Here is a 27,623-nt window from a genome sequence, read left to right as displayed (position 1 = left end):
ATTAATATAGCCCACCTTCCCCCTGACAGTGATGTACAGTATGATTCCCCTTGACCATTCTAGGTAATTGAGACCATCAAACGGTATCATAGCCATGGGGAAGCTCATGTCAAATCCTCCACTCACTCCACCTTGACTGGAAGGCCCACTAGACACACTAGAATCCGCAGATGACATGGTATAAGGTCTGATTTGACAGTTCAGTTCAGTCAGAGTTCACTTCAATTCAATCACAATTCAGCCACAGTTCAGTTCTACAATTCAGGTAAGTCAGTCCTTAGTTCAGTCAAAAAAGGATTTTAGGAACACCACACACATACGAGGAGACAGTTCAGAAGCTAGGCAGCCCTTATATATACCCCTTCATCCTACTTGGCACATAGGTACTATAATTCCCCAAGAAACATTAGCAAACAACTGTCACACAGTCACAGGTCATTCAGACCTACACCACCCAGTTGTCTGGGTACAAGAAACAGGATCACCTGATCCACAGTTCTAAATAAAAATACCACGGTGGTTGCAGGTCATCCAGATCTCCAAAAAACCCTTACCTGGGTACAAGAAAGGATCACATGATCCACACAATTGAGAAGTCCTGCCTTCACAGCATCAGAGTTCCCTTCTTTTAGGTATTTCTTGGCACACGACCAAGAAAGAAGGGAAGAGAACCTAGGAGAAAACCCTTCAGATCAGTCCGATCCACTCCCTAATCAGATTCGATCCACAGCAGAGGAGAAACTGAGAGACTTAGGAAGAAGAAACTAAGAGGACTTTTATTGCACTGTTTCTAACCCCAGAAAACCTGCTCTGATACCATGTTTTCTGGGTTAAAAATATCAGAGAAACAGAACCAGAAAGGGAGAAGAAAGAAGGAGAGAAAAGGTAAGAGAGACGAAGAGAATTATGGGGTTCAAAGTTATGACTGGTGCCCTGTGGCACTAAAGAACAGAAAAAATAACAAGAGTTAAAAAAGGAGGCTAACTAACTAACTGATTTCAAAACATGCTAAATGAAATCTATACAGTATAGTGCTAACTGGAACTCTATCCTTAAAATATATCAACACATCTGAGTAGGAAAAAGGAAGTCATTTATTCCCTCAATCTCTTGTTTTCTCCCCTTTTTCTTCACTCTCTCCTCTCTTCTTCTAATCTAACACCTCTAAACCAGCCTCATCGGTATCATGGCAAGAACAGAAGAACCTGGGATGCTCCCTCAGCACTTCTAGAATCCTGTTGATGTCAGCAGGCTTTACATATAAACCCTAGATTTTGATAAAGCAAGATCTGAATGGTTGTTTAAGGTATTGTGGAATCTAATTGAACAAAAGTTTTTTTTTTCAGAACCTTGTCTCGGAAACTCCAGAATATATATTATGCATTTTTCTTGGATCAAAGAGGTCCATTAGTAAATTTTTGGTGAATGGGAATATATTTTTTACTCCCATCTGTTTTTTCTGGACCTAGCAAATCCTATTTTGCAAAATTTCATCAAGTATTGATGTTTTAATGAAGTTTTTCCTTCACCATAACTGCTGTCATCTCCTCTTTTTTTTTCTCCATTTTAGGATGTTTTTATGACAAACCTCAGTTGTTGTTCACTGCATTGGAGAATGTTGTAGTAAAGGTGAATGTAGTGGCTGTGTATTTATTGGTGTGTTTGAAGTAATATAGCTGTGCTCTTTCCAATCTGGAGCTTTGCTGTAGATGTCTCTTGGAGGTTTTAAGGAATAAGGAGATTTTGAATATGAGCACCAACACCTTGTAATTAGGCCTACCATGAGAAAATCCAAATCTGCAGATGGCAACTGTTAAACTAGATGAAATCAATTTTCCTGAATAATCCTAATTTGTGAACTGCAAAGATGTACTTGATAGTCATGGGAGAATGGGATATTTAACATGGAAAACCTGTGTGCCAAATCAAAAAGACCCTTCATATGAATGATATGATAATAGGAATCAGAGGATTAAATTATGATATCCTTCTTATTCTATGTAATCTCAGATATGTCAACGTTTTTCATTACTTGATACTACTATTATAGTTTGAGAAAGAGCCATAAGATGCATTATCAACAGAAGAATGTTGCCAATATTTACCACCTTCATCAAGAGATTACTGCTCTTCAATTGTCATCAAGGGAAAAGGAGTCTGTATTCTTCTTCACTCTCCAAAAGTACGTAGGAGTTAGATGATCTAATAGCATGGAAGGACTTTGCAAATGCAGAAAAGTACTGCACTCAAAATGAGACAAACAAGGTACCCAAATACTTTCTCGGTATAAATTCTGGGTATTAACTATTTATACGTAACTTTTGAAAGGTGAAATTACAAAATGTCCTAAAGTTTATGTCTATTTACCAATATAAAAAGAGAAGAAAGAAATCTGCAGAAAATTACAGAATTGTTTCATTTAACATAAACTCAAAAGAAAAAAAGGAGGTTTGGGTTTAGGTTAGACCTGGCAATTGGGTTGGGTGGGTCGGGTTCAGGATGGGTCAAGGTATTTCGGGTTGATTTCGGGTTGGGTTGTCAAATGCTAGACCCTAACCCTAAATGTTCGGGTTAGGGTTGACCCATGGGTCAATTCAGGTCATCCCAAAAAATAATTTAAATTTAAAAAATAAAGAAAAATTATATGAAAAATGCCAAAACTAAAAGAATTAACCTTAAAATTCCAAATATAAAGTAAAAAACTTGAACATTTAACAATTTAAAGAGTAAACAATAAAAAGTAAAGACTAAATAGAAAAAAAATTAAAGAGTGGAAACTTCTAACAATGCATAAATAATCCCAATTAGACTTGACAATCGGGTCAGCGGGTTGACCCATGACCCAACCCAGTTTTTTTGGGTTGGGCCTGGTTGGTTCATTTTCACATTCGGGTAGCTAAATATGAGACCCTAACCCTGTTTTTTTGGGTTGGGCTGGGTTGGGTTCGCGGGTTGGGTCAACTTTTTGACAGGTCTAGTTCAGGTAATATAAAGGAAGAAGAATGTGCCATTGTTGGGTAAGTGGTTGTGGAGATGGCCATTAGAGAGGGTTAGGCTGTGGTATGAAGTGGTGGAAAGCATACATGGGCAAGCAGGCAACGGATGGGATGTTGGTCTATCTCAAAGAACGACATTGTTGTCACCTTGGAAAGCCATTCATGGCATTCTTCCTCAATTTTTAAGCTTTACTAGGTATAATGTTTGCACTTGAGACAGTTTTATTTTGGGAAGATCTCTGGATTGGTAATTCTAGACTTAAGGACCTCTTTCCCTCTTTGTATTCCTTGACACTTTTTAAAAATGAACCTATCCAAAGGTTTGCTTCATTTTCCCTTTCCACTGATATTACTTGGGACTTGGGCTTCATAAGACCTCTAAGATCATGAGTTTGAACAGGTTGCTTTGCTTCTGAAAGTTCTTGAGCCATTTACTTTGGACCCTTCTTTATCGAATTCTAGAATTTGGACCCCTCACCCCAGAGGTGTTTTCACTTTGCCTCTTTTTTCTCCTCGTGCTTAGACTCTTCATCCCCCTCTTTCCCCTCCAAAGAAGTCTGGGTCAAATCTGTCCCACCAAAGGTTAGTGCGCTTTGTTGGGATGTCCACCATGCAAAGCTAAATACCTTGGATGCTCTGCAAATCAGAAGGCCTTATCTCTGTTTGTCCGCAAACTGGTGTATCCTATGTAATGCTAGTGGAGAGGGTTGCTTTCATTTGTTTGTTTCTTGCTCGGTTGTTAAAAGTCTTTAGGAAAAACTATTTACAATGACAAAGAAAGAACTATAGAGGCTATTTGGGACTACGTCAAAACAAGGGCTATATATCGGGTTAAAACTTTGAAATTATTCTCCCCTTTCTCCTTTGATGATATCTGGCGGAATTGGGGAGAGGTGGCACTTTATTCAGAAACTAAAGTTAAGCCTAATCCAGAATGGGATCCACCAGAAGAAGGGTTTCTAAAGCTTAACTTTGATGGCAGCAGTCTTGGAAATCCGGGGCCTTCAGGTGTAGGGGGTGTAATAAGGGATGGAGGGAAAATATTTGCAATTTTTTCAGGCCTGGCTGGTATAGGGGACTCTATCTTTGCTGAGTTCCAAGCAGTCCTGCAGGGGGTGCAGCTTGCAAAATAGATAAACATGGACACATCCATGTTATTTGGACCTAACAAATCCAGCCTCTGTTATTTGGACCTACAGAGAAGCCGTGAAGAAATTCAAAATGTTGACCACTAATATGATTGTAAGAATTTAGTAGCAAAGGAGGTTGGCTAATGGCTTAGCAGACTCTAGCTAAGAAAGGGATTTTTAAGGATTCTATGTTTTGGGCTAAATTGTAAGATGATTATACCTGAGGTTGCATCTCACACCTCCTTTTGGGATGCCTGTATGTATACTTTCTGTTTAGTTCTTAATAAAATTCTCTTTACCTATTTACCTATCAAAAAACAAAACTCAAAAGAAAAAGGTTCCTGCTAATTGAAATAAAAATATGGGTCACTCAAGCTTTAAAACGACTTCATAAGTTTCACAACTAATTCAAACTTAGGCAAGTGAAAATGTATACTGACCATCGATCCTCCTGCAGCTGTAGAGTAAGCTGTACTCCCTGTAGGTGTGGCTATTATGACTCCATCACCTTGAACCTTAAATACATGGATATTATCTTATCAATAACAAATTATAATTATAATTAGAAAAAAAAATCAGGTTAAAATGAAAAATAGAAGAAAATGCTATTTTAAACTGGAGAAGGATAGTTTTAAGATAAAAGAAAATTCCAAATGCAAATTAATATAGGCAAGATCCCAGGAGAGCTTGGCAATTAAAGAGGGTGATTGATCTGTTCGAATATATTTCTATGCTGAAGGTTAACTTTGAGAAGAGTTGTGCGGCTGGAATAAACCTTGAGCAAGAGGAGCTGACTGTGGTAGCAGAGTCCCTAGGCTGTCCTATTATTAGCTAGCCAATGAGATATCTAGGTATGACTCCAGGAGATAATCCAAAGGAGAGTAGGTTCTGGGGTCCAATAATAGAGACTTATACTAAGAGATTGACAGTGTAGAAGAGGAATTACATCTCTCTTGGGGGTAGAATAATCTTGATAAAATCTACTTTAGCAAACCTGCCAATTTACTACTTGTTAGTCATTAGGATGCCTCAAAGGGAAGTGCAAAAATTATAAAAATTGATGAGAGATTTCTTATGGGAGCCTGGGGAAGGAAAGAAGGACTATCCAATCAAATGGGATTTAGTGTGTAAAAGAACAGAATTTAGGGAAGAAGAACCTATCTTTGCTAGGTAAATGGATGTGGCATTGGCTGTTGGAGAGGGGGTGATTGTGGCAAGAGGTTGTTGGCAACATTCATGGAAGTGCAGGCAATGGATGGGATGCTGGGGTATCCTCAACGGTGACTATGGCTTATCCTTGGAAGGCCATTTGTGGAGTGCTTCCTTAATTACTGAGCCTAACCAGGTATGATGTTTGTTTTGGAGATAAAGTTCTCTTTTGGGAGGACCTTTGGATTGGTAACTCAACCTTGATCTTTATCCTTCCTTGTACTCTCTTTCTTTGTTCAAAGCAGAACCTATCCACCATTTTTTGTCTTCCTCATTGACCGAGTTCAGTTGGAATTTGGGCCTAAGGAGAGATTTTTGAGACCATGAGTTTGTTATGGCAGCCTCACTCCTACAAATCCTTGATTTTTTTTATCAATAACAGAATTTCATTGATTTTAGAGTAATTTACACAAAAGAGGAGAGGTAACCTTTCTTACCTTTCCTCACCAAAAATAAGAAATACATTACAGATTACAATTGTGCCCAAAACATTTGATTTCTTCCCACCTCATCAGCAAAAGCATTAGCAGATCTTTTAACCCAACTGAATTTCACCCCCATACCTTGTGTCAACAACTTGAATTTCTTCCTCTCAGTATTGAATAACCAGAAGCCACTACCTTCCATTTTGCCAATTCACCACTAGCTTGGAATCACCTTCTATAATCAATTTGCTCAGATTCATATCTTTTGCCTTTTGTACACCTTCCATAACAGCCAAAACCTCAACACTTAATGAATCTCCAATGCCAATTGGACTTGAGAATAGCCCAATAAACCCACCATCCTTATTCCTAAACAGACCACCAACACCAGAAGGGCCTGGGTTACGAGCACTGCCCCCATCTACATTTAGCTTGATATAATCATTGTCTGATGAGGTCCAAAGAGGTCTTACATCTTTTTGGATTTTTCTAAGCCAGATGGTCGTATTTGGACTCCTCATCCTAATTCTTCTCCTTTTTGTGTCCTACCCCTACCCCTCAGCCTTGTCCTATGATAGAAATTTCATCTAAACCCATTCTTCCCAAGGTTGGGGATTTATGTAGGGAAGTCTTTCAGGGAAAAATTAACACTATGGATGTCTTGCAAAAAAGAAGGCCTCATTTGTGTATCTCCCCACACTGGTGTACCCTCTGCAAGAAAATGGAGAAAGCTGTTACCACCTTCTAATCTCCTACCCATTTGTTGTAGGTATATGGGAAAAGATCTTGACTTTTTTGGTAACAGGTGGAGTGTGCCCCTATAGATAGGTAGCCTTTTGACCCTACGACCTTTAATTGACCAAAGAGAAGAGGTAAAGTTATGTGGAGATGTGATCAGGCTGCATGATTTGGATGGTGTGGGAAGAAAGGAATAGCAGAATTTTCAAATAAGTGAAGAGGCCATGTTGGAATTTGTAGTTAATAGGGCTATACATTGGGCTAAATCTTCAGATCTATTCTCAGACTTCTCCTTTGATGATTTATCGAGAAATTGGGAAGCAGTAGCTAAAAGTTCTGCTGTTAGAGACAAACCGATTGTAGATTGGAGTCCGCAAGAAGAAGGTTTTGCCATGTTGGATTTTGCAGGAAGCAGTCTTAGAAATTGAAGGCCAGATGGTATAGGAGTGTTAAAAAATACTGGACACATTATTACTGTTTTTTCAGGTCCTATTGATGTAGGGGATTCGGTGTATGCTGAGTTCCAAGCTTTTCTACAAGGGTTACAAGTTACTAGAGATCTAAACTATGATAGACTACAAATTGAAGGTGATTATCAACTGGAAACAATGACTTGGAAATATAGGGAGTCAATGAAAAGATTCAAGAGGTTAAGTAGAGATATGACATTTTTTTTTGATCAGCAAAGAAGAATTTTATTTGATATTAGATTTAAAATTTTACAACTTTGTGTATGGGATTCGAACTCCCACACTATTACATATTTTATGTCCCTCTTTACATTGCAGCCCAAAACAATTGTTGCCTCAAAGCCCCTTGTTTAGCAAGATAATCAGCTAGCCCATTTGCACTCCTTCTGACCCATTTAAATTCACCCTCTACCTCCCTTGCGACCTTTTCCACTTCCCTTATCACTTGTTTGAAAGTCCACGGAGTAGTTCTATTGTTTTTAGCCCAAGAGATGATCACCTTGGAGTCCCCTTCAACCTCAATATGCCTCATTCCTAGTTGCTTAGCTATCTTCAGTCCTTGTAGCATTGACATTAACTCAGCTTTTAGAGAGTTGCCCATGCCAATAGGTCCAGAGAATAATGCTAATATTCTCCTATCAGAATTTCTGATCACTCCCCCAATACCTGACAGTCCCAGATTTCCAAAAGAGCTTCCATCAAAATTCAATTTGATTCTGTTGCCATCTAGAGGTTTCCATTCCATCCTTACTCTCTCTTTCACTCTTGAAGATTGTGCTACTTCTGTCCAGGATCTTATAATGTCCATGACTGAGAACTGTTGAAAAATATGCAAAGATCTTACCCAATGAGCTACTTTAACTTTAATTGTGTTGATTACCTCCTCAGTTGTTCTACTCTTGTTCAGGAATATTCTGTTATTCCTTTCTTCCGAAATCACCCAACAAATAGCTGCCTTTGTAGCTTTCCACATAACCTTCCCTCTTTTCTTTGGTTGCCTCAAAAAATCTCGGTTGAAAAGTCCCGCCACATTTTGTGGGCAAACCCACCTACAGCCAAAGAGAAAGCAAAAGAATTCCCAAATGTGATGCACAAAGGAACAAGATAATAATAGATGTGTCTAGGTCTCGCCACTTTCCTTACAAAGGGAGCACATGTGAGGAGAAAGGCAAGCAAAAGGCCTTCTTTTCTGCAGCATATCACAAGTATTAACCTTGCCAAGGAAATTTTCCCAATAGAAGGCTTGAATTTTTGGGGGGATAGGCTTACTCCAAATTTTTTTTACAGGGAAGTCCCCATCTGGGTTTCTAGGTGTGGCAAGAACACTAAAAATGGAGGAACAAGAGAAGAGACCATCTGAGGAACCTTTCCATATTCTGGAATCTTCCAAGGATGGGTCCAAATGAACTTGTCCTAATAGGTCCAGCAATTGAACTAAAGAGGCACATTCATTTTCCTTGAGGCCCCTTCTAAATCCCAGATTCCAATTGACCCCATTTGGGCCAAGATCACCCAAAATGTTTATTGTTTCCCCTTTGAAGTTTGACAGAGTGTATAGGTCAGGGAAGAGATCTTTGAGTGGACTATCTCCCACCCAAAGGTCTTCCCAGAAATGAACTTTATTACACTGGCCCACATCAAATCGAATGGAATTAAGGAATGTTGAGTAAATTTCATAAATTGCTTTCCAAGGATAAGATGAGGAAACATGAGAGGCAGCTTTTGCATCCCAACCATTTCCAACCAAACCATGAATACTCACGACTTTGTGCAACAACCTATCTCTCTTAAACGGGAATCTCCACAACCATTTTCCTAACAGAGCTGAATTCCTAAGTGAAATATTTCCTATTCCCAAACCCCCTTTATCCTTGGGCTTTCTAACTTGATCCCAATTAATCAGGTGAGTCTTCCTCTCCTCCCCTGGGTCCCAAAGGAAATCTCTCATGTATTTTTCTAACCTCCTTGCTACTCTACAGGGTATTCTAAAGGTTGAGAGGAAGTAAATAGGGAGGTTTGTCAATGTGGCTCTAATCAGTGTAATCCTTCCACCCTAAAGAGATATAATTCCTTCTCCACAGAGCTAGCTTCCTAGCAAATCTTTCGATGACGGGCTTCCAAAAACCTTCAGACCTAGGGTTCCCACCTAAAGGTAACCCCAAGTAGCTAATTGGCCAACTTCTAATCTCACACCCCAAAATCTCTGCAAATCTGTTAAGTTCCCCTTCCTCCAGATTGATCCCTACAATGTCTGTTTTGGTCCAATTTATCCTTAAACCTGTCACCCCCACAAAGTTTTCCAATAGCAGCTTTAGGTGAACCACTCCTATTCTCCACCCTCTAAACAAACCTTGGAAATCGGCTTTTGCCACCATTCTGCTTAACACCTCAGCCACTAAAGTGAAAAGAAAAGGGGATAAGGGGTCTCCTTGCCTAATTCCTCTCTCAGCCAGGAAGAAATCCTTCGCTACTCCAACAATAAGAATTGAATAATGAACCGAACTTAAACATCCTCTAATCTAAGATCTCCATTTGGTTCCAAAACCCAACCTTTCTAAAATTTGAAGTAGAACTTCCCAATTAACCATATCATATGCTTTCTCTAGGTCCACCTCACACACCATGGCTACAAAAATTTGATCCACAATCTGCGTACCTTCCACAAAAGCACCTTGGAATGGTGAAATAATCGATGGTAGTACTTTTTTTATCCTTTCTAAAAGAACCTTTGCAATAATTTTATATACACTCCCAACAAGACTAATTGGCCTATAATCTTTAGGGGTTTTGGCCTCCCTCCTCTTTGGGATTAAAGTGATAAAAGTGGCATTCACCCCTCGAGGCACCTCTCCTTTGTGAAAGAATTCATTGAACACTTCTAGAATATCAGTTTTCAACCAGTCACAACATTCTTGATAAAAGGCCATTGAAAATCCATCCGGCCCGAGGGCTTTTGATCTTTCCATGGAGAAATTGCATTCTTAATTTCTTCCAAAGTGAATTCATCTCCAACACCTGAGACTGCTCTTCTGAGAGCCTATCCCCTTCCATTTCCGGTAGCCCTGTTGTCACCCCGCTTGAGCTTGTGAAGATTTCCTTGAAATGGTTGAAAAAGATTCTTGTGATTCTTGACTCTCTCTAACTTCCTGACCCCCCTCCTCCACACTAAAAATTAAATTTTTCTTTCTCCTTCCGTTTGCAATTGCATGGAAAAACTTAGTATTACCATCTCCTTCAACAATCCATTGACATCTTGACTTCTGTCCCCAACATATTTCCTCCTTCCTTAAAATCTCTTCCAATTCTTGCTTGATTTTCCATCGATCCTCTCTCTCTTCTTCTGATAACCTTCTTATTGCCTCTTTCTTGTCTAGCTCCTCAATCTTCCTCACTATATTATCTTTTATTTCCTCTACCCTCCCAAAATGCTCTTTGTTCCACTCTTTTATTTTCCTTTTTATCCTCTTTAATTTCCATGCAAAGCCTAACATTTTCATACTCCCCAAAGGTCCGAGTTCCTACCACCAATCCTTCAACCTGGTTTTAAATGAGTGATCCTCAAACCACATGTTTTCGAATCTGAATGGAGTCGGGCCTCCCCCCGGAATTTCCTTCTCAATGGAGATGGGGCAATGATCTGAGGTAACCCTAGGTAGCCCTTTTACTACTATTGAGCCTCACAATTCTTCCCAGTTGGGAGTAATGAAAAATCTATCCAATTTGGAACAGGTTGGGGGGGATTGAAAATTTGACCATGTATAGTCCACCCTTAACATCGGACGTTCACTCAATTCAAGGGAATCGATCAAATTATTAAACTTCCTCATGCTGGTAGTGATTCCTTGGTTCGGCTTGTTTGTTTCTCCCGGAAATCTGATAACATTGAAGTCACCTCCCACACACCATTTTTTTTATCAATAACCACAGATTTCATTAATAAGGGAATAAAGTTACAAAGAATGGGAGCTAAAAATTCTTAGCTCCCCAAGGTATGGGAATACAACTGACTTAAAAACACAAAAAACTTACAATTGAACCCAAAACCCAGAATCGCTATTAACCCCTTGTCTAGCTAATCCATCAGCAAAGGAATTAGCATTTCTTTTTACCCAAGTACATTGGACTTCCATATCCTTGATCAGCCATTTAAACTTCCTCTTCTCATTGTTGTAGCTCCACATCTTAGAATTGTCTTCTTTCAACCAGTCCACAACAATCGCAGAATCTCCCTCTATAATCAGTTTCTTAGCATTAATTTCTTTGGCCCTTTGAATCCCTTCCAAGGCTGCTAACACCTCAGCCCTCAAGGAGTCTCCCACTCCAATTGGGACAGAAAATAAAGCTATTAGATGACCTCTCTCATCTCTTAGTACCCCCCCAATACCCGAAGGCCCTGGATTTCCCATGCTACTGCCATCAAAATTTAGTTTGATAAAACCAGGAGGTGGAGGGTTCCAATTGAGATTTGAAGTCTTCTTTCTTGAGATTGAGCTAGCAACTTCTTTCCAATTTCTTAACATATCATTTGTTAAAATCTGTGAACTCATTCATTGTCTTCAGCCAATGTATTACCCATATATGAATCAGTTCTACCATTGTTTCCAAGCCTCTCTCCTGTTCCGAAAAGATCCTTGCATTTCTTTCTTCCCATAATGTCCAACAAACAGCAGCTCTCACGCATCTCCACATAATTCTTGATCTTTTTGTTGGGCATTCAATAGAGGAAGAGGAAAACAAGCTTTGCACACTAGTTGGGGATATCCACCTGCACCCAAACAATGAAGCAAACCAATCCCAAATATTTTTTTCCAAAACACAAGATATTAGTAAGTGGTAACCGGAATCACCAGAAGCTTTGCATAAAACACACCAGTGTGGAGACAAACAGCTATTGGGTCTTTTCCTTTGAAGTAAATCACCTGTGTTGATTCTTTCTAGGAAAGTTTCCCAACAAAAACTCCCAACCCTCGGAGGTATAGGTTTACACCACACTTCCTTGACAGGGAATGACAAACCAATAGGAATTTCTGGTTGTATTAGGGCTTTAAAGAAGGAAGCACAAGTGAAGGATTCGGAGGGAGACAAAGTCCAAATCCTACTATCTGTCTTTGTAGGCTCTAGAAAAATCCCATCAAGAATGGACAAAAGAGTTGAAATATTATCCAGTTCTGTGTCCCTGAGTGCTCTTCTCAAACCCAAGTTCCATCCAAACCCAGAATTTGAATTTGAGGAAACAAGAAAAGTGGCAATTGGTTCATTTTTGAAGGTGGAGATTGCAAATAAGGCCGGAAATTGGTCTTTCCCCAACCAAACATGTTCTCAAAACTTTATGAGATTACCCGAGTGCAAGTCATACCTGATCCAGGGAGAGAAAAGAGGCAAAACAGCTTGGATGGATTTCCAAGGTGATGTTCTTGTAGCCATGGCCAGATTCCCAGAGTCCCTACCATTCTCTACAAGCCTGTGAATTCTACAAATTATCTTAGCCCACAATTTCTCCCTCTCCAATGAAAACCTCCACAACCATTTCCCTAGAAAAGCCAAAATCCTCTTCCTTAAATTCCCAATACCTAGCCCTCCATCCTGCTAAGTCCTACACACCATCTCCCATCTAACCCTATGATCCTTTTTTTCCTCCCCTGGCTCCCACAGGAAGTCCCTCATTAGTTTTTCCAACTTGCTAGCCACCCCTACAGGCACCTTAAAAACTGAAAGGTAATAAATGGGCAGATTAACTAAAGTAGACCTAAATAAGGTGCTTCTTCCTCCAAGAGATAGGTAGTTTTTCTTCCAAGAAGCAAGTCTCTTTTCAAACCTCTCCACAATTGGAATCCAAAAAGTTCCTTTGTAAGGATTATCTCCTAGGGGAAGACCAAGATAAATTAAAGGCCAACTCAATACTTCATAACCCAAAATACTTGCACACTCAAGGATCTCACTCTCCCCCATATTCACACCTACAACACAACTTTTATCAAAATTTATTTTCAGGTTCGACATTTGCTCAAGTAGTTGTATTGTAAGTTTCACATTCCTGACCCCATTCATGTCCCCCCCTCACAAAAAAAGAATCGTATCATCTGCAAACTGCAAATGTGTAAGTGGTTTATTCTCCCTGCCAACTCTCCACCCCTTGATAAGCCCTCTAGAATCTACCTTAGAGATCAGTCTCCCTAGCACTTCGGCAACCAAGGTGAACAAGAAAGGAGAAAGGGGGTCTCCTTGTCTTATTCCCCTCAATGCTGGGAAGAAGTCTACCACCATTCCGTTCACCAAAATAGAGTAGTGGAAAGTCCGAATACACCCCAAAACCCAGTTGCACCATCTATCTCCGAACCCAAAATTGGTCATCACCTCCAGCAAAAAGGATCAATCTACCAAATCATAAGCTTTTTCCAGATCTAGCTTACAGACCACACCCTTCTTCCTAGATTTCTTAAAGTCCTCCACGCTCTCATTTGCTATAAGGATTTGATCAGTTATTTGCTTTCCCCTCACAAAAGCTCCTTGGTTATTTGAGATAATGGTATTGAGCACCTGTCTAATCCTTAGGGACAAGGCCTTTGCAATGATCTTATCTGTTAACTAGACTGATAGGTCTATAATCCCTTGGATGTGTTGCCTCTCTCTTCTTGGGAACCAAAGCAATAAATGTGGAATTCAACCCCGGATTAATCACTCCTCTTCTGTGAAACTCTTCAAAGATTGTCACTAACTCTTCATTCAAGACCTCCCAACAATCCTGATAAAATGCCATCGTAAAACCACCTGGGCCTGGAGCCTTTGATCTATCCATGGAGAATACTGCCTCCTTTACCTACTCTACCTCAAATCTTCTCTCCAACCACTCCCTATCTTCTGAGCTTAATCTTGGCCATTCCATCCCCTCAATCCATACCCTATTACTTAAGGGTTTTCTATATATGGATCTAAAGTCGTTTGCAAACTCCCTAGCAATCTCACCCTGATTAGATAAGGGTATCCCCTCCACTTCCAAGCTTGAGATAAAATTTTTCCTTCTTCTCCCACTTGCCAAAACATGAAAAAATTTTGTATTCCTATCCCCCTCCTTAAGCCACTTACACCTTGACTTTTGTTTCCAACTAATTTCCTCCTTAATCAATTCATCCTCCAATTGTTTCCGCAATTTCCACCTTTGTTCTTTATCCTCTTGCGTAATATCTCCCCTCCCCTTCTTCACGTCCAACTCTTCCAATCGAGCAATCACTGCTTGCTTTCTTTCTTCCAACCTCCCAAATTCTAAGTTATTCCATTACTTGATCTTACCCTTCAAGAATTGTAACTTCTTATGGAATCCCATTCCCTTCCATTCTACTCTCTAACCACCAATCCTTGATTTTATTAATAAAACCCGGGTGGAGTAGCCACATGTTCTCAAATCTAAACGGGGCAGGCCTTGTGTTTCCCAACTCTTCCTCACCAATCATAATAAGCCAATGGTCTGAGGTTACTCTTGGAAGTGCTCTAGATGCCAAGCTCCCCCAATGTTCCTCCCAATCGACTATAAATAGAAACCTATCCAACTTAGAACAAATGGGACTCACTTGTAAATTGGACCAAGTATAGCTACTACGGGCCAATGAATCTCTTTGGGTTCAAAGATTTCCACAAATTGATTAAATTTCCTCATGCTCGTAGTCACCCTCTGTCTAGGATTATTTGTTTCTTCTGAAAACCTAATTACATTGAAATCGCCTCCTAAACACCATGGTCCTTCCCACAATCCCCTTATATCCCCCAACTCTTCCTAGAGAATCCTCCTCCCTCTATAATCATTAGGTCCATAAACATTTGTTAACACCCATTCAAAGCCATCCTCCACCTGCTTAAATTTCAACGAAACTAAAAATTGGCCTATCAATTCCTCCATTGCTATGCACACCTCATTCTTCCATAAAGTTATTAATCCCCCCTGCAGACCCCCACAAAGATGAGGTAGCCCAGCTAACCCCCCTAGCTCTCCAAATGCTCCTAGCCCACCTAACATCAAAGTCTGCTCTCTTAGATTCCTGAAGCATAATTACATCCGGGTCTATCTTTTTAATTGCCTCTTTAATCACTACCCTCTTCCTAGCACTACCCAACCCTCTAACATTCCAACTGACAATTTTCATTTTGCTCTCTTCTTCATTTTCCCCTCAATCCCAGAGACTCATTACTTAACCCCCTTCCTCCTATCCCCTTTGACACTTGCATTCTTATCCCCTCCAATATCCCTCATCAATCTTTCAACCTCATTCAATTTCCTCTTCCTCACCTTACCCCCCCCCCCCCCTTCTTTTGCAGAAAAAATTTGAGATCATTTGGATCTTTCAAGTTGCACCCCAGTTTCCCCACAAAGGCTGCCACAGTGTCCTCACTATTCACCTCCCTAACCTTTTGCTCTTCAGAGCCTCCTTCCTCATTTATTCCTTCACATCCTCCTGCATCTGTAACCTCATTTCCTACATTTAATTCACCTGCCCTCTCCTTCTGTATATTATTTTCCCCAAGCTCATCCACTAATCTCCTAAAGATTTCCCAAAGTCTTGCATTTCTTTCCTGGCCCTCCTCTTCCCCCAGCCTCACCACTTCTCTTCCTCTCCTTTGCTTCCCCTTCTCCACCACAGGCTTCATCCTCTGGAATGGGAATGGGATCTGGCACAGCATGCAAGAGACAATCATTAGTAACACAAAATGAATGGACACAGATACCTGAGTTTTGCTGAATCTAGGGAGGGTTACAGGGACTGAAAGAGGAATCCGTCACTCCCTGTATTGGCTTGTGAATGTGTTCTATTTCCTCGAGTTGGGTCTGGGATGGTAACTTTCCTTTCAGATGTACACCACAGGGATTACTTTTTGTACCCTTGTGTTTACTCCTTGCTGAAGTGTTTCTGTTTTGCCGCTGAGAAGCCTCATAACCTTCCTTACAAACATCCTGCCTAGTATACTGATTCGGCAAAGGAGCTTCTCATTGTGAGAACAGATATCCTTCCCCATGTATCTGTCTATACTCTGCTATGTTGACCTCCTCTCCTCCATCAGATCGGATCTTCTCACCAACATTGGTTCCGTTTCCTGCCTCTTCTGTAAAGAGACGCTCTAGATTTAACGTGTCTTCCACTTCCTCTAACTGCCAGATCTCTTCCGGTACACTGTCTACACTGGTCGAGTCATCAGAATCGTCTTCTCCGTCAACCCCCTCCTCACTGCAAGCCACCCAACCAACTTCCGCTTCCTCCCCTGCATCCGCACAAACTCGTGCACATCTTGGGAGTTGCTGGCCTGAAGAGGACTGCACCGCACATTGCGACTCCACGTCTGTGCATGCAGCCCAATGCAAAGGCCATCTGAAACCAGTCTTCGAGAACTGATCGAAACCAGCCCTACCAGTCTTCGATGGAGAAGAAGATGGAAAGATTTTTCTGTCTATAGGCATGAGACTCTTGCCCCTACCCAAATTCCTCTAATAGCAATTAACTCCTCCCAAAAGGCCTCCCTGTCTCTATAGGAGTTAGGACCATATACATTTGTTACCACCCATTCACACCCATCTGAGGATCTTCTAATTTTTAAGGAGACTGAATATCTACCAATCAATTCCCCACACATTCCATTTCCTCATTTCTCCAAATGGTCAAAATCCCTCCTGAGGCTCCCCATGATGGGGCATATGACCAGCTTAGACCCCTGGCTCCCCAAACGCTTCTTATCCACCTTCTATTCAGCTCTGATAGTTTGGTTTCTTGGATCAAAACCAGATCTGGTCCTTCTTTTCTGAGAGTGTTCCTGATTATCCTCCTCTTTTTGGCACTTCCAAGGTCTCTTACATTCCAGCTGACTATCTTCATTTCAACCTACTTAAGACCCCTTATCAATGGCTGCCTATTATTCCCCTCTTTTTCTTTTCAGGCTCCCCTCTTCCTTCTTCTCATAATTAATTCCGCACTTAAGCTTCTCTAGCTCACTTTGCTTTCTTCTTCTTTGCTTTCCTTTCTTCCTTAAATATACTTTACTTCCTTCACTCTTCCTTTCCACTCTTCTATTTCTTTCTGACTCTTCTTTATCCTCCTGACTCAGCCACCTAACATCCACCTGGCTTAAGGTTTGGGATACTAACTTTGGTTGGGTGATGGGGTGGTTCACTCTATATTCAACCTTCTCCACTCCTAGGGCCGGGTCCAATAGGTTTTCCAGAATTAGGGACCAGATTCTAGCTCTCTCTTGTTCTAAGCTATTGTCCGGAAGGTTCTCGGAATCTTGAGCTCTTGTTCTAAGCTATCATCCAATGGGAAAGGAGGTCTGCAAATGGGTTGGCTGATTATTTTGCAAAACAAGGGGGTGCGTAAGTCTAAACTCTAATCTATTTGTGGCTCAATTGTAATACCGATTTTATGATGGAGGCCACACCTCATGCCTCTGTTTTGTGCTCTTATTGTAACACTACTTTTTACTTTCTCATAAAATTTTCATTACTTATCAAAAAAAAATAATATAGGCAGGATTAATCATCATATTGAGTAACAATATGTCATAATTAAAATTAAGAAGAAAAGAAATAAAAAGCAGGTCCAAAATCCAAATTACAAAAGAAAGATGTAACATATGTCATAGCACAACGTCATTAACCATATAAAAACTAGGGTGACATTCGACAGCTCTTACTTTTGTTATAAGGTGGTCATGCTCGTAGCACTCAATTTTAGAAAGGTAAGGATTAGAACCACGATCCACAACAACCTCATTCAGGACATCAAAAATTTTCCCAGGCATTGCTTTACCATTTCGGAAGATTTCACAGCGGAGGCGCATTCTAAGTGTTATATAAACTCCATCTGATGTATTATTTCCATGAATAACTTGTCTTAAGTCTTTCTTATAGCCTTCAAACTGTTACAAAAAGGAATATTATCTGAGGGATAAGTATATGAAAATAGGTCAAATTGAGATTCAAAAGATAGAGGCCAGGAACATACATAGTGGGAAGTGAGAAATCCAAGTGATCCAAGATTAAAAGATACAATGGGAGGAACAGCTCCCCTGAATAAATTTGATGCATGGAGTATAACCCCATCTCCTCCCAAACAAGCCACAAAGTCAACTCTCTCGTGAAGATCACTGCATCAAGGTATAACAGAAATGGTTAAGCAAAAGACTTCCTAAGAATAATACTATAATATTACTTCGGTGCTTTTGCCTTCTGATAGCGTGATGTGTCAGTACCTGGTATCTTGACTATAAAATGTCTGAATGAATCCAAATCCCGGAATCCTTGCAAACATATCATGCACATCAGGTTCCACAAGGACATTCATTTTCTCTTGGTAATACAAGAAAGATGCCGCCTAGAGAACAAATGAGCAAGATGAAGCTTTCTTGAAGGATTATCCCTTCTAGTGATAAAAATAAAGACTCCTGTAAAGAGTTTATTCTAATATATACATTTTACCAAGAATCTACAATGAATCACAAAATGTAATCTGTTCATTGAATTCAAGCATATTGATAACAAAATACCTCAAATTTCATCTTCTCACCAAGCCATTAAACATAGTTGTGAAGGCAACACCTAGGCAACTAAGCACTTTTCATTGCTCACCTTGCCCAAATGCCAATCAGTTTTTATATCATACTTTACATTATTTACAATATTTTTATATTTTTATACTTTCAGCTCATAATATTAAAATAGACAGTGATACACCATAACATTCTTCTTTTACTTTATAAACCAACATGTATTTGTTAGATTCTTATTTTGTTAGGGTTCAAACAATACAGATTTCGAAGACTTGAAGAGTGAAGACCTAGACCAACTGGAAGATGATTTCACCTTGTAAACAAGGAACACCAATTGATTGCAAGTATGTTCTTCTTTTGTGCCATCAGCACCTTCTTTTTTCTGAGATAGGAAATAACCCTCTCTGCTTCTTAAATTTCTGATTCTTTTCCTTCCTTTTTTTTGGAACAAAAACATGGGTTATGCCCCTTCTTAGCCTTCTTCATTTGATGCTTTTTTTTAATTTTCTTTTTCCTGAAACAAGAACAGGGACTCCGCCCTTCATCACCATCATCATTTTCAATCTTTTTCTTGCATTCTTTTCTTGGAGACAAGAATAGGGGCTTTGCCCCTTCTTCTCCTTCATCATTTTTGAGGGCTTTTGCTTTATCTTTTCTGAGACAAAAACAGGTGCTCCAGTGCCTAAGAAATACTCATCGCCTAGGAAAAGAAGGGGCTAACCTTTTTTTTATCATAGAAAATGAAGAAAAACAGGTGCTCCGCCCTTCTCCTTATTTTTTTATTTTTTTCTTTATTTTCTATGATAAAAACAAAGGTTTAGACCCTTCTTTTCCTAGGCGATGAGTATTTCTTACACACTAACCTTGAAATATTAGGAAGAGAAAGGTTATTTCTGAGACACAAACCTTGAAACACTAGGAGAAGCAAGGTTACATTTGAGACACTAGGCGATGCCTAGGCAGGCGCCTAAGTGACTAGGCGACTAAGCGCTCCCCTATCACCTAGGGTCACCTTGGCGCCTTGAAAACTATGCTATTAAATTAGTTGTTTCACTAAGAAATGATTAGACTCCAATTCTGTAATCTTCACAGCACACTCCTAGGTTAATAACTAACAAGACTACAATGTAGCCCAAATTTCATAATCATATATGGTTGCAAGAATCTTTTTTCTTTTTTTTTTTTTTTTGATCAGTAGAAAAATGATTTTATTAAAATTTGGAAAGAAGAAATGATAAGTACAACTTTTTAGCCCACTTTGCTATTCCAGATTACAAGGATGCCCAAAACAGTCCTTGCCTCATAGCCCCTTGTTTAGCTAAGGTGTCAGCTAAACCATTTGCACTCCTTCTAGCCCATTTAAATTTAGCCACTATTTCTTCTGAAATCATTTCCACTTCCCTTATAATATACTTTAGGGACCAAGGAATATTCCTATTGGATTTAGGCCAGGATATGGCTACTTGTAAATTGTAATCTCCTTCCACCTCAATCATCCTAAATCCCAACTGCTTAGCTAATCTGAGGCCTTGCAATAAAGCCATCAGTTCAGCCTCCCAATTGGTCCTGCGAAGATAGCCAATATCCTCCTATCTGAATTTCTAATACCCCCCCGCAATTCCAACCACACCTGGGTTTCCAAGAGAGCATCCATCAAAATTTAGTTTTACTTTATTGCCTTCTAGGGGTTTCCAATCCATCCTGATTCTGTACTTTGTTCTTGATGACTGTGCTATTTCAGTCCAGGCTCTAAAGAAATCAGTTACTGAGAGGGTTTTGAAAATATCAAAAGTCTTCACCCAGAACACTACCTTTATTTTTATACCATCTATCACCTCTTCCAAACTTCAGTTCATTTCCAACAAGATTTTGCTATTTCTCTCTTCCCAGAACACTACCTTAGTGGCTCTCCAAAGCACTTTCCCCCTTTTCTTTGGTTGTCATAAGAAGTTAGGGTTGAAGAGACCTTCCACATCTTGGGTGGGACCCACCTGCAGCCAAAAAGAGAACAAAAAAATTCCCAAATTCTCATCACAAAAGGACAGGAGATAAGTAAATGAGATAAAGTCTCGCCGTTACCCCTACAAAGGAAGCACATGTGAGGACAGAGGCAAACAAAAGGCCTTCTTTTCTGCAGCAAGTCACAAGTATTTGCCTTACCAAGAAAAATTTCTAGTAGAAAAGTTGAATTTTGAGTGGGATAGGCTTACTCCAAATTTCTTTAACTGGGAAGTCCACCCCTTTGACAACTTGATGAGGTGAGGGATTTAAAGAAAGATGAGCAAGTAAAAAGGCCATCAATAGAGGTCAACCAAATTCTAGAATCCTCAATGGAAGAGTCCAAAAACGTCTACTTTAAGGTTCCAAGTAGAAGAATCAAAGACAAACATTCATTTTCCCTTAACACCCTTCTAAGCCCCAAATTCTAGTTTAAACCAGTTGAAGAGGAGGTTCCCAACTTGGAGATGGTCGTTAAGTGGACTTGGCCCCAACCAAAGGTCCTCCCAGAAATGAATTTTATCACCCCTTCCCACATCATACTTGATATAGTTAAGAAAGATTTGGTAGACTTCATGAATTGTTTTCCACGAAGACAAAGAGGAGGAGTGGGTAGCAAGTTTAATATCCCATCCATTACCTTCCAACCCATGAATGCTTACTATAACCTTGTAACAGAACCTCACTCAAAGGGGAATCTCCACAACCATTTACCTAGCAGAGACGTGTTTTTTAGGATAATGTTCCCTAAACCTAAACCCCCTTCTTCCTTAGGTTTCCTAACTTGTTCCCACTTTACCAGGTGATCCTTTTTTTCCTCTCCTGGTTCCCAAAGAAAGTCTCATATACATCACTAACTGCCCTACAATCCTAGTTGGGACGCAGAAGGTGGAAAGGAAATAAATAGGAAGGTTTGCTAGTGTAGCTCTTATTAGAGTAATCCCCCCCCCTCAAACGAAATGTAATTCCTCCCAATGGAAAACCTAGGTAAACTATTGGCCAATCTCTAATCTCGCAACCTAGAACCTCAGCAAAACTCTGCATTTCCCTATCTTCCATGTTGATTCCTGAAATCCCACTTTTCCCCAGTTGATTGTCAAGCCTGTCAGTCCCACAAATTCATCAATCAACAGTTTTAGATTTCTCACCGTTTCCACATCTACACCCTCATAGAATACAATTGTATCATTAGAAAATTGGAGGTGGGAAACTACCACTTGATTTCTTTCAATTCTCCACTCCCTAATCAAACCATATAGATCTGATTTTATCACCAACCTATACTTAGAACCTCTGCCAAAATAGTGAAAAGAAAAGGGGATAGTGGATCTCCCTATCTTAAATCACGTTTGGCTAGGAAGAATCTTTTGCCACTCCATTAATAAGAATTGAGTAATGAACTAGGCTAACACCCCAACTGATCCACCTTGGTTGCAACAACACTTGCCAAACTACTAGGTCATAGGCTTTCTCTAAATCCACCTTGGTTGCAAGAATCATCTTACACCTAAATTGAATCACTTTTCTCTACTTCCAAGATTCCTGGTAAAATACCAGAGAAAACCCACCAGGAAGCAAGTCTCCCCTTATCTCTTCCTTCTCAACAGATCTTTTCTCAAATCAATCCTCGTTTTTTATATCAATCTCTACAATACCTACATACCCATATAAAGGTGAAGCATGATGTTTGGTACATAAATTTTTAGCATAAATTCCATAATCCATATCAGAAACCTTGTCCAGACATATCCTTGCCATATCTTCTAATATGGTTCATTTATGATCTCAGTTTTAGGCCATGACGCCCATAACTAGGGACATCCATTCTCTCCCAATCATTATGTTACATGAACACTTGGAAATTGGGTGACATACCCATATTTGACAGCTGAATTCTTAGTGTAAATTCTGTCTAAAATCTTGAGCATGCACATCATGACATACATAGCCTGATGAATAGAGGTCTGAATAGAATTCCACAGTATGTTTGATAATCACCACCTAGTCTACCACCAAACTTCCCTTGATTAGCAACCATATTGTGGCTTTACAATTTCAGTCCTCTCCTGAAGTTTAAAAGGAATTACAAAAGCATATGTAGGCTTCGTTAATTAAGAAATGTACAGACAGATACTGCCAAAGAAAGCAAAGTAGCAAACAAAGACCTTTAATAACAGGAGTTAAAATGGAGTGGAGTGGACATATGGTTTATTATTCAAAGCCAACTAGTCCAAACTCCATATAAGCTTTAGAGAGTTCCCTATTCTAAGCAATTAGTTAATGACCATCCTGTACCGAGTACAGGACAACCGACAACCATACCTTCGTATTTTGTTTGGAAACCATTATCCATATGGAAGATTTAGGTTCGATTTTTTATTTGATTTAGGAGATTAAATTAGGTTTGATTTGTTATTAATAACCCACTTTATCTAAAACAATGGGACCCACACCAATCTAACTTATTGAAAACCTTTGTTTTGGATCTTTTACTTGAGTTAGGAAACTAAATTAGAGTTGATTTATTACTAACAGATACAAGGGAAACTTTTAAAATTGAGGTAAAGTTTATTAACCCATTTTTCTAAGTAGGAGGTTAATACTGTGTTTGAAGGAGAAACCCTCTTGTCTGAGGACTTTCTTTTATATTGTTGTTTTATTTTTATCTTCCTATAGAGCCCATAATAGGGCCTTTCCTTTTGAATGTTGTGATTAGTTCTGTAGTATAACTATATACTTGTTAAGCTATTCCGATTTCTCTATTTTATACTCTTTTTCTTATTGATTAAAGATAGTAGAAAGGTTGTAGAGGGTTTCAGAGAGATTTAAGCACTTAAATATTAGGCTCGTTCTTCAGTTGATAGCCCTCTAATTATTTTGTTTGAGTTGTGATTTGCATGATAGTTACCACAGTGACAGTTTTTAATTGCTTTAGATGTAAACATAGTCAAGCACAATAATCATGAATTATGCGGAGAGCTACAAGAGCAGCAGTGCTTTGGTCAGTTTGGGAAGAAAGAAAATAACAATATTTTTAAAAGTATGGTTAGATCCAAGGAGAAAATTGTAGGAGTGACTATAAAGATTATTCACTGGTTGAAAACAATTGATGTGTTTAAAGACTTCTCAGCTGAAGATATTTATAGGAATTGGGGTGTTGTGGAAAGTAACCTCTCTAAAACCTGTGATACAGGAACTTTGGTCTTCGCCTGTAGAGAACACTGATGTGGGCCCCACAGCTGTGGTCCCACTCTGTCCGTAGGGTAGAATGTATCTAGTCATAGCAGATGGTCAATCTGTTATTCTGTTATTCTAGTTGTTATTTACTTTTCAGTTTTATATTGTTATGTGTTATGATGTAAACACCAAGGGCAGATGTGTTCTTTCATGTAACTAGCATAACATATAAATATTAAAGTGAATTGGCGGCGGCAGAACATTGAGATTCTGTCCTTCCTTTCAAAGCCTGTGTTCTACTGCTCTCTCACTACTCTTTCTCCTCTTTCTTCTTCACTTTCTCTTCTTTTCGAACCTGAAGTTTCTTAGTGATCAAGACTGATAGCAGTCTTGAACACCTACATGGTATCAAAGCCAAGTTAGGGTTTCTCATGTGAGTCTAATACCAGCCGACCACATGAGAATCTCCTAGGACTGGAAGCTGAAAAGGAGGAATTCGCAGACTGATTCTTGGAGATCGCCAGAAGTGCTAGTAGCTGTTGGAAGCTTGTTAGGGTTGCAGAGTGTTGGTGGTCAGGAAGGATCAGAGAAGACTAGGGTTCGGGTAACCTTAGAAGGCAGCGAACAATTTTTCCTTGTAAGTTATTTATTTTCGAAGAGAAGTTCTATCAGAGAAGATAGGTTGGACCTATCTGGAGAGGGAGGCTAAACCATTCTAGGGTTTTCTCTCTTCGATCCACTAGGGTTTTACAGCTGTTAGCGTAGGGGTATTTCTGTCTTTATACCTTGATTGATGTTGCTGATCTGTAATGTTGTGTTCAAACATGTGCTCTTAACTTAAGTAAGGGCACATAGGTCTTTTCAGTTATGTTTTAATAATAGTATAAATACTGACTGGCCGACTGGGAGAAGTTAAGTTGACTCTTTCAGTTCGAACCAGAATTCGCTCTTCTCTCTCTCTCTTTCCCTCTTTCTTTATCACTCTTTCTTCTTCTACATAACTGAACTCAGTCAGGCCGAACTCTAAGGCAGACCTGAATTATATCATGGTATCAGAGCTAGGTTAAATCTGCCTAGATTTCTGCTTGCCTAGGGTTCATTCTCTGCGCACCCTATCTAGGGTTTTCTTTTTTTTCTGTGTTCGATTGGAGATAAGGCAAAGGGCTGAAAAGGAGTGATCGCCCTCTTCCCTTGGGGGTCTCTATGCCTCCAGTCAGGTCGTATGTGGTCGGTTGCTGTGATTTCTGAGATCGCCCTCTCCTAGTAGAGGAAGAATAGAGGGCCGAACTGTGTGTGGCTGTTGTGTGTGAAGCGGCTGTTGTGTGTGGACTGCTCTCCTGCTCACATGGGTGTTACTTCAGTGATAAGGTAAGAGACTTCAGTGCATGATATCTGTTATGGATTAAATAGAAGGTGTGTTTCAGACCATTTGCTAGGGTTTCGGCCAGTTAGGGCTAGGGTTTATGCTGGTTTCTTTGTGCATTTTGAAGGAAGAGATATGATCATATAGTGGTGAGATTTCAGGTAGTTGTAGGAGTAGGGTTTGTGGTGTGAGCACACTTTTCAGCAACAACAAGTGCTGAAATCAGTGTGACAGGTGTGATTTAGGGTTTGTGGTGTAAAGAGCACACATTCCAGCAACAATTAGTGCTGCAATCAGTGTGATAGGTGTGACCTAGTGGTGTGGAGTGTGCAGATCTCAGTGATAATAGAATTCAGCAAGTGTGCAGAATTGGTGATAACATAATGGGAGACAATAATGATTATAAACCTAGTGTGATGGTGCCTACAGACTACCTGAATGTTCAGATGACCTCCATTAAGTTAAATGGAGAGAATTATGTGCCTTGGGCTAAATCCGTTGAAGTCTTTCTGAAGGCAAAGAAGAAGGTAAAACACATCAGAGAGGAGAAACCCTCCTCTGACTCTCACGAGTATGAAGACTGGGAGCAAGAGGATGCTCAGATCATCACATGGTTGTGGAACAGTATGGAACCCAGGATTAGTGTGAACTTCATGTTCCTTGATACTGCCAAAGATGTGTGGGACCATGAGAAGAAATTGTATTCGGGGCAGGACAATACAACCAGAGTTTATCAGCTTTATCAAGAGTACTTTAATCTGCAACAGGGCAATCAGAGTCTTGAGGAGTACTATGCCAACATGAGGAACATACGTAATGAGTTGAATGTCTATCATCCTCTTACTTCTGATGTCAAGATTCAGCAACAACAGAGAGAGCAGCTTGATGTGACTAGATTTTTGGTGGGACTAAAGTCTGAATATGAACCAGTACGGGCTCAGATATTAGGGGGATCAGCTCTTCCGTCCCTAGAAGAGGTATTTGCTCGAATTCGGAGGATTTCTATCGGATCTACTGAGAACTCTAATATCTCAGATAGATCTGCCTTTGCTGCATCAAGAGGCCGTGGTGGTAGAGGTGGAGCTCGAGGAGCTCAGTCTGGCCGTGGTGTTGGTAGTGGTTCTACATATGGCCGAAGTGGCAATGGTGGATCTACTTATAATCATGGTGGTGGTCGTACTGGGAGCAAAGATTCAGGGGGAGCCCGTGGTAGAGGACGTAGCTCAGGCCCGAGGAAGTGCACTCATTGTGGTATGGACGGACATACCATCAACTATTGTTATGATTTACATGGTCCTCCCTCAACCTGGGCCAATCATGCCGCGACCGGTGACTCAAGTTCCAGCTTTAGACAGGAGAATCATTCATCTGACTAGTTGCCTCCTACATCCATAGATGGTCCCATGAAGGAGATGGTGAGTGTTCCCCGTGATGAATATGAGAGGTTTATCCAATCACAGCAGAACACGGCGACTTTTGCTCACTCAGGTATGGATTGTCTGGCATCTACACCCAATCCCTGGATCATTGACTCTGGAGCCTCTGATCACATGACTGGAACTCCAGGTGTGTTTTCCTCCTTATCTCATTGCTCAACATCACAATCTGTTACCCTTGCTAATGGTTCCACATCCTCAATTTGTGGTGTTGGTAATGTTGACCTAGATCCTGTATCCCTCTCATCAGTCTGTATGTTCCTAAATTGCCTTTTAACCTTATGTCTGTTAGTAAGCTGACCAAATCACTTAACTGCTCCATTACCTTTTATCCTTCTATGTGTGTCTTTCAGGATCTCAAGACGGGGATGAAGATTGGTGGAGGGCATGAAGCAGGTGGACTGTATTATCTTGACGGTGGTGGTGGTAGAACTTCAACAGCTCTCCAGTCATCTCTTTCTCCTCTCCAGTGGCACTGCCGATTTGGTCATCCGTCGCTCAAAGTCTTGAAGTCCTTAGTTCCATCCTTGAGTCAGCTTTCTGTTTTTGATTGTGAGTCGTGTCAGTTTGGGAAACAACATCGTGTTCCCTTTAGTTCTAGGGTTGATAACCGTGTGTCGAGTCATTTTTCTTTAGTTCATTCAGATGTTTGGGGTCCTTATAAAGTAATGTCATATAATGGATACAGATATTTTGTCATTTTTGTGGATGATTTTTCAAGGATGACGTGGCTCTATTTAATGAAAGAAAGAAGTGAATTGTTTACCATTTTTCAAAAATTTTATGCTGAAATTCGTAACCAATTTGGTACCCACATCAAAGTTTTTCGTTCTGGTAATGGCCGCGAATATTTATCCTCATCATTTCAGGAATACCTGGACCAACACGGCATTATACATCAGACCTCGTGTGCCTACACCCCACAACAAAACGGGGTGGCTGAGAGAAAGAATCGCCATCTCCTTGAAACAGCAAGATCCCTAATGCATCACATGCATGTTCCCAAACCTTTTTGGAGTTATGCAGTGCTTACCTCTTGTTTTCTGATTAATCGGATGCCCACGTTCATCCTTGATGGTCAGTCTCCATTTCAGGTCTTGTTTCCCACTTTGTCTCCGTTTCCTCTTACGCCGAGAGTTTTTGGGTGTGTCTGTTTTG

The 27,623-nt window shown here is 40.1% G+C and overlaps 1 protein-coding gene across 3 annotated transcripts in view; it reads right to left on the bottom strand.

Moving 5' to 3' along the window:
* Positions 1-27,623, bottom strand: part of NADK2 (NAD kinase 2) — a 47,329-nt gene that overhangs the window by 7,734 nt on the left and 11,972 nt on the right. For 2 of the 3 annotated variants that reach the window (XM_010270757.3, XM_010270759.3), the window contains exons 3-6: positions 18,195-18,316; positions 17,948-18,089; positions 17,637-17,861; positions 4,567-4,641 (exon numbers count right to left, since the gene is read on the bottom strand). In XM_010270757.3, coding sequence (XP_010269059.1) covers positions 4,567-4,641; positions 17,637-17,861; positions 17,948-18,089; positions 18,195-18,316 — 564 coding nt within the window. The remainder of the gene's footprint in view (positions 1-4,566; positions 4,642-17,636; positions 17,862-17,947; positions 18,090-18,194; positions 18,317-27,623) is intronic. The other variant, XM_010270758.3, reaches the window with a different exon arrangement.

The sequence above is a fragment of the Nelumbo nucifera genome, chromosome 1 (genome assembly GCF_055504915.1).
Source record: "Nelumbo nucifera cultivar China Antique chromosome 1, China Antique-T2T, whole genome shotgun sequence".
NCBI classification, from domain to species: domain Eukaryota; kingdom Viridiplantae; phylum Streptophyta; class Magnoliopsida; order Proteales; family Nelumbonaceae; genus Nelumbo; species Nelumbo nucifera.
This window is presented reverse-complemented; position numbering and strand designations above follow the sequence as displayed.